General features: G+C 40.0%; 1 protein-coding gene across 1 annotated transcript in view; it reads left to right on the top strand.

Moving 5' to 3' along the window:
- Window positions 1-9,144: 9,144 nt before the first annotated feature.
- The window catches only part of LOC105553988 (25-hydroxycholesterol 7-alpha-hydroxylase), a 196,813-nt gene continuing 189,907 nt past the window's right edge, over window positions 9,145-16,050 (top strand). The window contains exon 1 of the mRNA XM_012000203.1: window positions 9,145-9,266. Within this exon, the coding sequence (XP_011855593.1) occupies window positions 9,145-9,266 (122 nt within the window). The remainder of the gene's footprint in view (window positions 9,267-16,050) is intronic.

The raw sequence follows: 16,050 nt of genomic DNA, 5'->3' as shown, positions 1-16,050 counted from the left end.
AACATAACATGTCTAGAAATGAAAGTTTCTGAGGTGCCTGTAAATGCAGAAAGGACACATGTTGATATTTGTCCATTCATATATGTTCTGACTGACCAGTCACTGTCATTCGAACATCTTTAAGAATAGGCTGGAGGGAACACCATTCTCCCCTACTTAACCAAATATCTACTTACATTTCTAGAAGAAAAAATGAGCCAGGCATAGTCCCAGCTACTTCGGAGGATGAGGTGGCAAGATTACTTGAACCCAGGAATTGGAGACTAGCCTGGGCAACGTCATTTAAATTTTTTTTTTTGTTTTTGAAGATGATGACTCTATTTTGAAAATATTCCATGCTCCTTGTTCAGAAGAAATTTTTGAGAGCTACTTAGCATGGGAAACTCCAAAGCCTGACTCAAATAAAAGATGTGAGTTGAATTTCTTTGTATTATAAAGGCAGGAGGTATTTGATATTTGCTGAGGAAAATTCTGGAGGGATAGTGGAACCAGAGAGGCTGGACTCTGTCAGAGGGAAGCAGAAGAAAATTCCTATTGCCATGTGGCCCAAGAGGACTGGAGGATATAAAATGTCAAGAATTTTTTGAGTGGGATCCCATGTTCTGTACAATATAACCCCCCCGCCCCCCACCCCAAGAAATCTGCCATAAAGATGTTGATGCCTGCTGTGTTTGGGTTGCTTGCAGAAACAAGTGAAGGTACAGAGTGCTGCCTTTTGGTTACCAGCTGCCGAAGGGCCAAAACAGATCTTGCATACGCAGACACAAGTGCCAGGAAGCCCCTGGCTGATGTCTGGGTTAAGTGTGTGTATACCCATCTTAGTTCTATTGCAACCCTGGCAAGCAGACAATTAGACTGTTTTTCAGACTCATTACAAATCAATTTTCTCATTCATTAGTACTATGTTTGTTCATAAAGCAGAATATTCAAAACTTCCAGCATATGTATAATTAGTGTTATGAATTGCTTTTATAAATGTCAAAATTTAGCAATTTTTGTTGGTGAAAAAAATGCCAGACTTCAGAGAAGAAAGGAGAAAGAGAATAACCATGGAAATGTTAGTGATTAGAAAGCTGCAGGAGAAAATAAAAGGCCTTAGAAAATCTTGAGGGAATTAATTTGACTATTTTCCAGTAGAGCTTTGGAGAGGAAAGCAGGGGGTTGGGAGAAAGCTGGGAACAGAGCTCACACAATGAGGAGACAGATATGAAGGGGGAGAGAAAGAGAAAGACGTGTTTTTCTAGTCTTTAAAGAAGAGTGTGGGTATGAAAGGGCCCAGTGTGAATCCAAGTGGCAACTGGCCCACGTGGAGTCTCTGCTAAGAGGATGGAGCTACTTCAGGCAAGAGCACCATGATAGGCTCAGCGAGTAAAACGGTAGCATGAAGGAAAAATGGTCCTAAGCCCCTTCTGCCGCAGGAAGCGTTTGCTTAATGAAAATGTATACGTACTTCGCGGAAAAGCGTAACCTTCCTAAAAAAATGCTTTAGTAGTTTCCTGATAAAATTTTACGGGATTTAGATGTGTTTGGAGAAACTAGTTATGTACCCTCATTGTCCTCTGTCAGGCAAGAGTTGAATGATTTTAAATCGTTCTTTTAGTTACTCTGATAATGCTTAGGTAGCATTCCCTATGTTTGTAATCAGAGCAAATGTTTGAATTGACCTCCTAGAGGCTTTCCTTGTTGCAATATTCTAATAAAACCTGACTCATAAAAAATTTTTTCTTTAATAATAGAATCGCCTAATAATAATAATTAGCCAAATAAAATTTGCTTTTATTCATCTTGGATTGTTCCCTCTCTCATTAGCAAAACGCCTACAGTAACACTAACCTCTCTGCTTCTGAGATATTACAACTCCAAAGATGAATGCAAGCAAAACCACCACCTGTGTGCTATTTGCCTCCAGCATATTTCTGTAGCATCCTAGTGGACACTGACTGTATTTTGTCACACAGATTCTCTGTCAGCATAGAAGAACCTTTGCTCCAAGCTCTGGGATTGCCTCATCGGCTGCTTCAGGACTCACTCTCAGCTAAAGAGAACCCCATCACTTGTGGACACCTCCCCTTTCCTGCAGGCAGTCTGGAACCATTGACATTAAAGACCTGAACCCTGCACCTCATCTTGGGACAATTCTAAGGGCCACCTGAGTTCCAGATATTATCAAGGACTCAGCTGAATCTTTTGGTAAGACTGTGTCCCAGTTCAGCTTCTCTCTCTGCCTGTTTCGTTCCCATCAGCATGCCTGATGCTGATCCTACAAGCCTGTCCTAAAACACTCTCTTATGATAATATCCCTCTCAGAGTCTGTTTCCTGGGGTCTTTGCTTCTCAGAGTACTGACCTAGCCGAATGTTTTTAAAAAAATGTTTTTGACTCTAGAAAACATTTCCTTAGTGAACAGAGGTGGATGGGGAGTGGGGCTGGAGGAGGGAATGGTTCTCATTAAAAGGAATGCTCAGGGAGAGAGTCTTGTGTTTTTGTCCCCAGAAATATGGGGTCAAGGCTAGTGGGAAAATGAAATGTTGGAATAGCCAGTGTGAGTCAGAGACAGAGAGAGAGCGAGTCTCAAAACTTGGCGTGGGAAGTAGGGTCAGATTGTGAGAATGAGCTAAGGTTTAGCACGGGATTGTGATTTTATAAATCACAGTATTCAAAACTCAAGTGTGTATAAGCAATGCCAAGACTGTTAAACAAGAAATGACAAAACTCTCCAATCTTTTCCTTCCTCTTGGAGATAATCAGAGCCATCTGTTCCACCATTTTTGAAGCTGCTTCAAAATAATTATATTCAGGTCTTACCTAAAATTATACTTTATTAAAAAAAAAGGTTTAAATGGAACTACACTCTATTGTTGGGTGTCACTTTGCTCATTCAACAGCATTTTATTTAATAAGATTTTTGCCTGCCATGTCTATATGTGTCCTGTACCAGACTGTGTGCTAGGTCAGCACTACAAACTGACTTTATTGGAGAAAGAAGAACTAAAGCAAAGAGAAAACAACTAAAATCGTTTAAATTGTAAAGAACGACAGAATAAGTGGAAGCATTTGTGATTTAAGATATTTTTAGTCAAGTTTGGTGCCTGCATCTACGATGCCTTACTATTTACTATGTGCCAAATTAAACAATAACTTTTGGGCTTATAGCAGTCTCAGTATAATGCGATTGTTGCAATCTCAGCTGCAATCAGTTTGAGTAGTAGTCACCTTAAGGAAAGAAGAAAGCCACCTATTTTATATTTTAATTGGGCAGAAGTAATATAGCAATAAGCTAACATCTCAGCTGGGCTGAATTTGTCTGATTAACTTGCTTCTACTTATACCCTTTGCCAGTGGAGCAGAAGGTGCTTAACTGTGAAAAAAGGAAGCCCCAGGCATTTTCATTGTTTTATATATATATATTTACTCCTAACAATTTAATCCTCATAATCCTATAGGGAAGGTAGTCTTATGTCATTTTTCAGATGGAAAACTTGAGACCAGCCTCAGAGCTAGACAAGGGCCATGGAGGGCCAAGGTCATGGCAGAGTTCAATTGTCTCCAAAGGGAGCAGTTATGGACAACTTAAGGTAACAACTGGATCCATAAAGATTGAAGCAAGAATGACTGAGCAGGTAAGTAAAGGGTTAGTGAAAGAAAACTCTAAGGAGGGCAAGGTGACAAGGTGAAAACGATGGGTGACTTCACAGTTGGACATAAGAGCTGAATAACCATGGGTGTCCTGGAATTCTTTTGAGTCTTAGTTTCTTTTATGTAAAAAGGGATAATAATATCTACATCAGAGACTGGTTTTGAAGATTAGGTGAAACAATGTGTGTAAAACATGTAGCCTGTATTCCTTTCTTCTTCTTTCTCTTCTTTCCTTCCACTTCTTTGTAATTTTGTCCAGGGGTGGTCTTCATTCTAATTGAAGGTAATGGGAAATCAAAGTTAGTTACAGTAAAACTCATGGAAATGGGAGAGAGATAAACAGCAGTCAATCATTTAGTTATAGAGGGGTTGTGCTTGGATATGATTCAAAACCTAAACCTAATCTGTATTTTATGTCAAAAGTTGATAGGGCCTTTCAGTGTTGGACACTCAATTCTGACTTTACGGACATCCTAATACTGGAAAAAGAATGTGTGAAATTCCATTTTGGCATTTTCTACAGTGGTACTTTCAGATGTTTCCTAACAGCTGAAGCCTCTAATCTACCCTCCCCCCAGCATATCATTTGCTTCCCAGGAGCTCACAAGATTGAGGCCATATGGGTACATATCCTTAAATTCCCCCATGGTCACTCCACAATCTTCTTCGAGTGGCCTTTTTACTTTCTCTTATCCAATATTAATATATTTAGTCCCCTTCATCCTGGCTTTTTGAAGGAAGTGACATCTCTTTTTTTTTTTTTTTTTGAGATGGAGTCTCGCCCTGTTGCCCAGGCTGGAGTGCAGTGGCGTGATCTCGGCTCACCACAACCTCTGCCTCCCAGGTTCAAGCGATTCTCCTGCCTCAGCCTCCTGAGTAGCTGAGACTACAGGTGCGTGCCACCATGCCCGACTAATTTTTGTATTTTTAGTTGAGACAGGGTTTCACTATGTTGGCCAGACTGGTCTTGAACTCCTGACCTCATGATCCGCGCCTGCCTCAGCCTCCCAAAGTTCTGGGAATACAGTTGTGAGCCACCGCACCTGGCCCATCTCATTCATTTTTATAGGTCCAATAGACCAAGTATAGTGCCATGAACATAATTTGCACTTAACAAAAGTCAATGATTAAGTAGGTAGACTTGAATGTTTCAGTCCAGTGTATTAGTATTTTCAAAATCTGGGCAGGAGAATTCGGAGGTACATGTTGAAATGCAAGAGGAAATAGTCATCATTCAGGTTTTGTTGACTTCCACAGAGGCTCTTGGGAATCAAAAGTTAAGGCATGGGGGGAACCAAAGCCAGAGTTCAAGTCCTAATGCTAGATTAGAACAAAAACAGAGAAAGAGGCTAGTCTCTCCAGCCACCTAGTAGATGAGGGTCACTTGGCTAGTGGAGTGAGTCACTGAAGTATAATCAGTCACCCTTTCCCTTTCTTTACTTCCTCTACTCTTTCTTTCTGTCACCCTTTTCCTCCCCTCCCCTCCCTTCTCCTCCCCTCCTTCCTTCCCTCTCTCCTTCCTTCCTTTGAGGGGCCTTTTTACTTTCTTTTATCCAATATTAATGTGTTTAGTCCCTTTCATCCCAGCTTTTTGAAGGAAGTGACATCTCATTCTTTTTTTTTTTTTTTTTGAGACAGAGTCTTGCTCTGTTGCCCAGGCTGGAGTGCAGTGGTGTGATCTCGACTCACCACAACCTCTGCCTCCCAGGTTCAAGCGATTCTCCTGCCTCAGCCTCCCAAGTAGCTGGAACTACAAGTGTGTGCCACCATGCCCAGCTAATTTTTGTATTTTTAGTAGAGACAGTTTCACTATATTTTTCCTTCCTTCCTTCCTTCCTTCCTTCCTTCCTTCTAGAGAGACAGGGTTTCTTGCTCTGTTGCTCAGGTTGGAGTGTACAGTAGTGTCCTCTGATGATAGCTCACTGTGGCCTCTAAGTCCTCGGTGGGCTAAAGTGATCCTCCTGCCTCAGCCTCCTGATTAGCCAAGTAGCTGGGACTACAGCTGTACACCACCACACTCAGCTAACTAGAAGTAGTCTTTATGATGGACCTGCATTCGTTCAGTTAAAAATGGAGGACTCTGTTAGTGAGGAGGAAGGGATGAGCAGATATGGAGGGTCAATCAGCAATCTCTGTTAGAGAGGTGATGGGGATAATGGTATACTTTGGAGTTAAAACTGAATTGAACTGGATGGAATATAATGATGCTAATAATGAGCCACCATGAAAGTAAAAGAAAAATAAAAGATATCTTTAGATTGTTTTAATCTGGTTATAGAGTGAAGGTCCCTTTTAACAAAAGTGGAAAACCCAAAAGAAATATATACTTAAAATGTATTGCATGTAGATAATAAAGTTTCCCAAGTAAGCCACTGTGCAGATAACACAGGAATATGATACAGTTGCAAACCAATCTGGTAGATAACTATGCAGGCTTCTTCCTTCCACTCTTCTAAGGCAGGGCAATCAATCGTGGGTTTTTGCTGTTATTAATGTGATAAAATATTATGTATAGTATGGTGTCTGGCAAATAATAAATGTTCAATAAGTAGAGTGAATTCTTATTATTTTAATTATGTTTTTAAACAAAAGTCATCTAGGAGAAAACAAAAGTATGACGACAGAGACTTCTTGTGAAAATCAGTGAGTGGCTCTCTGCAGTGGTTACAGAAATGCCCCAGCATGGAGACCATCCTGTAAACTGGCTCTGCTGTCCCAGCAGTGATGGAAAGCACTCAATTTACTTTCTCGTGGAAGAGATAGAGTGGCTGTCAGTTTACTGCAATCTTTTGGACTGCCTGGAAAATTGAACGTACAACAGGAGAAAGGAGAGGCGGGACACAGATTCTGGAATAGAAGTCGAAGACAAAGAGGCTCGTAAACATCAAGATTCTGGGGCTAATCTAGCCATTCACAGCTTTAGAGCCATGGGCAGTAACACTTAAAAAATACACTATGTTCTAACTACCACAAGGTTTTTCACTCTAGCAACTAAAAAAGCGCTGGCCTGACGATTTGCAATATTAAAAGTCGCAGCTCATCCACCATCAGATGCTAACTGACCCTGCTGTTCCACAAGCCATAACTACAACTTTGATTGGACAAGAGTCTGGTTTCAGTAACTTTCTCCTGATTAAGAAGACCACTGACCATTGACTGGTTCTGCCCGTTTACAGAGATTACACACTTACCTACCTTTGTATGTAAAATGATCTTTTGATATATAAAGCATAACTGTAACACATTTAAATGCTAAGTAGCCACCCCAAAGTGAACATGGGTCATATGTTACATGCATGTTTGTTCAACAGGCATGTGTCAGGACCACCTTCATGAATATTCATAGCTCCTCCTGTAACCAGTTAAATATATATGTTTAGCCAACCTCTTTAGCATAAAGCTCCTACCCCAAGCCCCCCTCCTTTGAAGGGCCTCTCTCTGGTCTTGCCTGGATGGCCACCTTGCAGGCTGTAACCCTTTGGAAGAAATAAAGTCTCCTCTCTCCTTTTCAAAACTTAAAAATTGTGAATTTTTATTTTTATTTTATGTATTTAACTTATAAGTTCAGGACATATGTGCAGGTTTGTTATATAGGTAAATTCGTATCATGGGGGTTTGTTGTACAGATTATTTCATCGCCAAGCTATTAAGTCCAGTACTCATTAGTCATTTTTTTCTGATCGTCTCCCTCCTCACTCACTCTGTCCTCCAGTAGGCCTCACTGTCTGTTGTTCCCCTCTATGTGTCCATGTGTTCTCATCATTTAGCTCCCACTTATAAATGAGAACATGCCATATTTGGTTTTCTGTTGCTAAGGATAATGGCCCTGAGCTCCATCCATGTTCCTGCAAAGGATATGATCTCATTCTTTTTTATGGCTGCATAGTATTTCATGGTGTATATATACCACATTTTCTTTATTCAGTCTACCACTGATGGACATTTAGGTTGATTCCATGTCTTTGCTATTGTGAACAGTGCTGCAATGAACATAAGTGTGATGTGTCTTTGTGATAGAGTGAGTTACATTCCTTTGGGTATATACCCAGTAATGGAATTGCTGGATCCTATGGTAGTTCTGTCTTTGAGGAATCACCACACTGATTTTCCAAAATACATGTGGCCAACAAGCATATGAAAAAGAGCTCAAGGACACCGATCATCAAAACTACAATGGATTTTTTAAGTTAATAATGTGAACAGGCTGAGTATGAGGGACACGGTGGCTCAAGCTTGAGTATATATGTGCTGGCAGGGGGATCTGTACAATGAAGACAATTTGTGGAGGGCTTCTCATTGCAGGTGGAGGATATGACTTCCTCACAAAGGCAACCATTAAGAGTTCTGAACAGATTAAAAGCTGCATAGGTCTGTGTTTTAGGGAGGTGGAAATGGGGATGATGGACTGGAAGGGTAAAAAACCAGAGATCAGTTTTGAAGCTGCTGTACCCATTCCAGAGAAGTGTTGCATTGACAGAGCACCCAAGTCCTGGAATAGGACCATGGTTAGAACGGCAAGTATTTATCAGTTGGAATGGTAAACATTTATCAGGGGAGCAACCAGGTTATTTAATCCGAGTCTCATTATGTCTTCTATAAAATACTCATAAAAAATAGAAATTAAAAACGTGTGTAAACTATCCAGTGGATGGTCATTACTCAAAACAAGATATTTTAAAAGTTTCTCCCATATTCTTTCTGAGTACAACCTGTAGTACCTGAACCACTTCTCTTTCGGCCCCTACCACGATGTTCTGCAATCTCTTTTTACCTGTCTCACCCTCTTCCTGTACTGTGTGCCTCATCGGGACTTCTGAAGGCTTACAGCCTAGGTCTTTGTATTCCGTGTCTCTGGCACGCGCCTCTGCACTCCGTAGGCCTCAACCAAAACTTGTGAGCAAATAGGAATGTTAAGGGGGTGAAGGAGGTGGGCGCGAAACGGTTTCGAGGTCGCTCACTCAGCCGGTTTCTGCCGCCAGGCCAACGCCGCTGGGTTGTATCTAAGAGATCGCCGGTGTCAGAGCGCAGCCGGCACCTTCCCAAGCATCTTGAGGGACAAGCAGAATCGCTCCTCCCGCAGGGCGCGGGCTAAGAAGTAAGGAACCCAAGGGGCTCCTGTCCAACTAAGAAGCGAAATCCCCCTCCTCCAGGCCTTCAGGGCTGGTTCTTGGGAAATCCTAACTCTTTCCCCTTCTAACCCCTTCCTTGGCCCTTCTTCCTGCCCTGGAGGATCAAGGGCGCTGTTTTCCAGAAGCTGCCGGGTCGGAAACGGTAGGGGAATGGGGCGGTACGCGTGGGTGGAGGATAGGCGGGGAGGGGGCAGTCCACGAACTTTTGTCACAGCCTGGGAGACCGCGGTGACATTCCTGTCTGCTCTGCCGGCAGGCCAGCCTCTCCGGCCCTGGACTAGGGGGCGCCGCCGAGAGAAGCCGCCGCAGGCTGCAGAGTCGCCGACCGCGCTGCTCGCAGGGAGACCCCGGGCTGCCCACCGCGGCCTAGCGCGCGCCGGATGGCAGGAGAAGTGTCAGCGGCCATGGGCCGCTTCTCGCTGGAGTGGTTGGGCCTCCCGGGCCTGGCCCTCGCCGCGGCCCTGCTGCTCCTGGCCCTCTGCTTGCTCGACCGGCGCACCAGGTAAGCGCCTCGGCCGCCCGGCCACGCATGCGCCCTGGGCCCCGCGGGCCGCGCGCGACCCAGATGGCGAAGGGAGTCCCCCTCCATGATTTCCAGTGCAGTCAGTCAGAACTTGCTGCGGGGCACTGGCTTCCTCTGGGACTTTGTAATAACAAAGGCTTCTTCTGTCTTTTTCCCACACATACGCATACATATTAAAGCTTTGGGACCGAATTCCATTTGCTGCTCCAGCATAAGTTGTAATAAGCCCTAGGTTGGCGGTATGCATTATGCATCACAGACACATTGTGTGTCTTGCCACTGTGAGTTGATGTTTTATGGCCTAGAAGTCATAGAGCATTTCAGGAGGGGAATATTCTTACATTTCATTAGTTAAGAGAGAACTATTTCAAGAAAATGTCAGTGCATGGTGTGAACAATAATTCTGAGTGCCTCTTCCTCAGTTTACCTCCCTGTACCTCATCTGGAAAGCTGAAATAATAGTACATGCCTCGTGAGATTTTTGTGAGTACTAAATGAGTTAATGGAGAGTATTGTATGCAGTTGCTCTATCATTTTTATAAGGACAAACCAAAACACAATAATGACAAAACCTAGACGTATGTCACTTCTTTACCTAATTTGAATTGTGGAAGTAGAAATAGAGAAGTTCAGATAAAGTCATTCACTTTGAGTTTAATCTGTTTTTCCTTTCTTTCTGGGTCCTATTTTCATACTGCTCTGGTGTTCATCGCTTTTGAAAACCAAGCAGATGCATTTTGTTGGGTGATAATTGATACATATATGTATGTATATTTGCATACATATATATCAATGTATAGATATCTATGTGTGTGTTATACAGGTTGTTTCTCAGTAGTTTTTGGGGAAATGACACCTTTGCACTGCATACAAATATCTATCGTCATTTCTAGAATGCCTGGAGATGAGTACTGTAGGAGTATTTGCCTTTCTTCCCATGTCAGTTTTCAGAGATGTCCCTGGAATGTGCACTCCTCCAGGATGTCTTTTCCAGTGGCTGTGCTTTTGCTTTAGAGGCCAAGATGAGGACTCAGGACACTTGAACTTCAGTGGTATGTGATTCTATGTAGGTTCCACCTTCTCTATTTGCAGGGTCAGTCAAAGCCAGTTAAGTACCTCTAGGTATGCCTTTAAAGAGAGGTGGTAAAAGAAGGCTGTTGGTTCTATTCCAACTTTACATGCAGGGTAGAAACAGACAAGCTGACTAGGGCAGTTTGGATCAGTGAAGGTAATTGGTGTGAGAATGTGGAACTTGAGGGACAGGAAGGCGAAAGGGTAAGGTAGGCTTTCTCTCCTAGCGTTCTGAGAATAGGCTGATCTTTATATCATGAAAAATTATTTTACTGAGATATTCATGCCATCAATTGCCAATTCCTTCATACGAGACTGTTTAATGCCGCATATCTATGGGACACTACTTTGATTATATTGCATTTCAGTGTGTAAAAGATAGCCTCATTTGTCCCAGTACAGAGTCATGTTCCTTATTTCTAGTGTTTGGACAATTTACTAATGCTCTACGAAAATGATTTTTCTGATATCACCTCTAAGAACAGAAACATGGTTAAGAGTCCCTGATATATTCTTACAGATTTTTTTAAAGCTTATGCTAATATGCATGAATATATGTTACTAAAAATAGTGGGGAAATATACCCTATGTTGCACCTTGTATTTTCCACTTTGCAATACATTTTAGTTACCTTCCTATGTCAGTTTATAGAAGTCATTATTTGTAACGATTATATAAATATACACCATACATACACAAAAACACACACACAAAACATGGATATCTTTGAGCTTTTGTGGAAATATTTATGTAGGATGGTGGAGTTGTTATCAAAATGTATGTGTGCTTTACATTTTAATAGATGTTGCCAAACTACTCTAAGCCTCAATTTATGTTACTACTAATCATCTGTGCAAGTGCCAATTTCTCCACATTCTGCCAATACTGGTAATATAAATCATTTTAATTTTGCCAATCTGACACATAAAGAAAATGAAGCTTCATTTTTATCCCAAATTTTCATGTATTTACTTTTAAAGGAATTTGTATATTTTTAAAGACAATAATTGTCTGTTTCTTCAATAATTTATTTTTCTACTGGGTTCTTTTTCTATACAGTCAGCAAAGACTTATGTAATAGGAATTTTCATACTTTTTCATACCAGCTGCAATTATTTTTACTATTGTAATTTGCATTTGTTTAAGAGTTTTTAGATATATGTCCTTGCTTAGAAAGCCCTTCTTTTTCCTAACATGATAAAAATATTCAGCACAGTTTTCCATTATCACATTGAGAGATTTTTACATGTATATAGATTACATTTTTATTCTCATTCCATTTTCATCTTTTGAACAATTATGGCTGAAAAGTGTGTAATATTGCATAGTATAGGAATGCCAGATGTTCCAAAGTAAAAATTTAAATATTACCTATAAAAATGGTAAAAAAAAAATTTTTAAAAATCGGTAAAAATCAATTCAGAGGTCATTTATTGCCTTCAGACACTTATCAATTCCACCTCTTTTGGCTACAGTACTTTGATTTCCTTTTGTGAAATTGTCTTTTCCCTTATTGGTTATTATCTGGTGAGACTGTCAATCACAGATGCCATTGCAGTATTTATCAGGAGAGATGACAGTGGCTTGGCCTAGGGTTGTGACTGTGGGGTTGATGGAAGGTGGTTAGAATCAGGATATATTTTTGACAACAGAGTCAACAGAATTTACTAATGGGCTAAACATGATGTGTGAGGGAGGTGGGAATCAACAAAGAAGCTTAGAAGTTTTGTTTCCCTTTTTTTTGTTGTTTTTGGTTTTTTGTCTGATTATTTAGTGGACGGTAATGTCATTTGCTTAGATAGGGAAGGTTTGGGGGAATTGAGGAGATCAATAATTCTGTTTGGGGTATGTTAAATAGGCAGTGAGCACCCAGAGCTCAGGGGAGAGGTCCAGGCAGGATACATATTTGTGAAAGCCACAAATGTGAAAAGGGAATTAAAGCATGAACAAGTTGAGATCGCCTGATGAAAGGGTTTGATGGAGAAGAGGAGGGCCTGGGCCACTCTCCTTATGGAAACTGAGCCTGGCAGAGAAAGAGGAAAGTTTTTTTACATTCCTTTCTAGTCCGTTCCTACCAGAGTTCTGAGTCAGTTTTGTCCATTCTTGAACTTCATATAAATGGGATTATACAGTATCCATTTTTGTGTATAACTTCTTTGTCTCAACATAATGATTTTAACATTCATTCATGTTGTTGTATCTATCATTAGTTCATTCATTCTATTTAATTGTAGTTTGTAATATATATAACACAGGAGAAGATTGAGGGGCATAGAATATAGAGTTTTCTATCCACAACCACTTCTGAAAATTGACACTTTTCTAAGTAATTGTTGATTTTTTAATTTTTTTAAATACTTCCACCAGTAATACATGAGAGTTTACGTTGCTCCACATCCTTCCCAGTATTTATTAATGCCAGTCTATTGGTTGAAAGCACTATCTTTCTGGATTTTGGATTTTGTTTTTTTTCCTCTGAAGTGTTGATTTTTGTTTTAGCATGCAGATACGTTTTTGGCTGATTATTCTGAACTCATGGAAGCTTAGTTTTACTCTTTGTCAAGATGAGTCTATGAAAAGGTTGTGATATTTACAGATTCTCTCTTCTTTGGTGATGCTATGATTTGAACATTTGCTTCCCCTCTAAAATTTGTATGTTGAAATCCTAACCCCCAAGGTGACAGTGTTAAGCAGTGGGGTCTTTGGGTTATAATTAGATCATTAGGTCACTGCCGTCATAAATGAGATTAGTCTTCTTATAAAAGAGATCCCAAAGGGTTCCCTCGCCCCTTTGTCCATGTGAGGACACAGCAAGAAGATGGACGTTTATGAACCAGGAAGTGGGCCCTCATCAGATACTGAATGTACTTGTGCCTTGATCTTGAACTTCCCAGGCTCCAGAACTGTGAGAGATAAATCTCTGCTATTTATAAGTCAATCAGTTTATGGTATTTTGCGATAGCAGTCTGAATTGACTAAGGCAGATGAAATTCAAACCCTAAACTCTGTCACCCTAGTGGTGGGCAGTGGCTGAAGCTTCTGTGCAGGATTCCAGCAGATCCCTTCCGCTGGGCTTTTTGGGGGTCTTCCCTGAAGATGCACGCATCCAGAGTTAGCCAATAATTTGAGGGGTGTATATATACAGATTTTTGAGGTGCTTTCTTTTTTTCTAGATTTCTTTCCTTGATTGCCAGCCACTTCAGTAGCCCCAAACTCTGAAACCCCATGCTGATAATATTTGTAGCTTTTTGCTTGAGTTCCAGCTTGCTGATAGGGAGTGCCCTCAGGGGCAATCCTGTCCACGCTGGATCTCTCTCAATATGGGTCTGTTCTTTAAGCGTTGCCTCCCCTCCGATATCTGCCTTCTTTTGCCTGTTCTTCAGCGAGTATAAATTGGTTTCTTTTTTTTGTTTGTTTCATATTTTGTTTTCCGTGGAAATGTTGGGTTGGTTCAAGCAACTTTGCCATTTCTGGAATCCAAACTCTATGTAAGAAAGACATTTACCAGTGATTATTTCTAGGTGACATATTTCTATGGGATGGTTTTTCTTGTCTTTGTTATGCTTATATGTATCTTTAAGGTGATATCAATAAATACGTATTTATTTTACAAAACAAAGAATAATAAATTTAAATTTTTATTTTAATATTTTATTTAAAATAAAACTTTGAGAAATATGTTTAAAGTGTTTTAAATTATCATTTCCATTGGAAGGACCAGCAGTTGGGTAGTCCTTCCCATAGAAGACTTCTTACTTAGAACTGGCTGTGTTATGAAACGCAGTTCATCTACAGCAAGTCATTAATAACATGTTTTTGTCCAATAATGAGATATATTTTTAAATCACTGTGTATCAATAATAGACTTAGGTATAGATACCTACTTCCCAAATTATTGTTGAAGATAACATATAAAAATAGTCTGCATTGCAAAAGACAAACATGAAAACAAAGATGTCTCCATTCTTTCCTTGCTCAATCCCTACAAAAATGAAAAAAAAAAATTAGTTTTTCTGAAACAATTAAAATAAATATAAGATGTTTGAATTCTTTTAAATAAATGAAAAATGGATTAAATAATACCTTTTTAAAATGAGGCACTTAAACCAGAATTAAAAAATTTATAACGAAGAGGGGAAAGTATTTACAGAAAATACGATGGGGTGGGGGTGATAACAGATTTTGTTTTTAACTTGCGATTCTGGATGTGAGACCCAAAATAGACCTTAGTGAGCTAAATTCAGGGTGCTGTCAAGGCTGTATTCCTTCTGGACAGTCTAGGAAAGAATACATTTCCTTGCCTCTCTCAGTTTCTAGGTGCCACTTAAATTCAAATCTCTTGCTCCTACTCTGACACTCCTGCCTCTCGTGAGGACAGTTGTGATTACACCAGGCGCACATAGGTAGTTTCGGATAATCTCCTCATGTCACGATCCTTAACTTAATCACATATTCTGCCTTACAAAGTCTTCCCGCTAAGCCCCCAAAATTCATGTCCATCCTACATTAAAAAAAAAAAAATGCATTCACTCCATCCCAAATAGCCCCAAAAGTCTTAACCCATTTACAGTATCAACTCAAAGTCCAAAATCTCATCTGTTTAATAGTTCCAGATCTCATCTTCTAAATCATAACGATCAAGTATTTGCGAGGATCTGTGTATGATTCATCTTGGGGGCAAAATTCTGAAGAACTCTGTGGGCTCCCATGTGTGTCACAGACATTCACTCATGAGATATTTGTTTTGCCAGATCTTTTCTGGATAATCCCATCTTTATTCCTGGCTTCTGCTGACATGGTTGAGGGCAACTATTAGTCATTATTTTTATGACTATTAGTCATTAAGATTATTCCTTAATCTTTTCAACAATTGATTAAATACTCTGTACAAATGAATGAGTATGTGTGATGGGTTGAACTGGCTTTCTGATTCTTCCCACTGCTAGCAAAAGTTGTCTAGCTATGCCCTTAGCTTTCTCTGCAGAGCACTGTTTCCCGGCAGTGAATCTCCTAATTTAGTGCCTCTTGCAATCTGGATAGGTGGACGATTTCCCAAATCATCAATTCCTGGTTCCTTTTTGCCTAACAGTTCTTCTCTTAATCTATCTCTTTCCTTTCATATTTTATTATAAATAGTGAGAAAAAAAATAAGCTAACCTTTCAACACTTTGCTTGGAAATCTCCTCAGCTAAATATCTAAGTTCATCATTTACAAGTTTTGTTTTCCACGTAACTCAAGGACACAATAGAGCTAGGATTTCTGCAACTTTATATAAGGATCCCTTTTACTCCATTTTCCAATAACGCATTCCTCAGTTCTTCATTTCATGTGAGTCTTCACCAGCAGTGCCTTTAACATTCCTATTTCTACTGTTTATTTTTGATGACTTAAGCATTTTTTAAAATATGTTCTTTACCATACCCCTTACTTAATTCTTTCTGACCTCTCACTAAGGGGGTTGTTGATGTCTATATTTCTACTAACCATTTGTTCCAGTAAATATAGTTTTCTACCATCCTTCTCAGAATTCTTTTAGCATTTGCCCATTACCCAACTCCAAAGCCAATTCTACATTTTTAGGTATTTGTTATAGCAGCACACTACTTCCAGATACCACAAATCTCTATTAGTTTTCTAATGTTACTATAACAAATTACCACTAATCTAGTGGCTTATAACAACAGAGAATTT

This window comes from Mandrillus leucophaeus, unplaced genomic scaffold (assembly GCF_000951045.1).
Source record: "Mandrillus leucophaeus isolate KB7577 unplaced genomic scaffold, Mleu.le_1.0 Scaffold621, whole genome shotgun sequence".
Classification (NCBI taxonomy): Eukaryota; Metazoa; Chordata; class Mammalia; order Primates; family Cercopithecidae; genus Mandrillus; species Mandrillus leucophaeus.
Note: the sequence above shows the minus strand (reverse complement) of the source record. Positions and strands in the feature narration are given on the sequence as shown.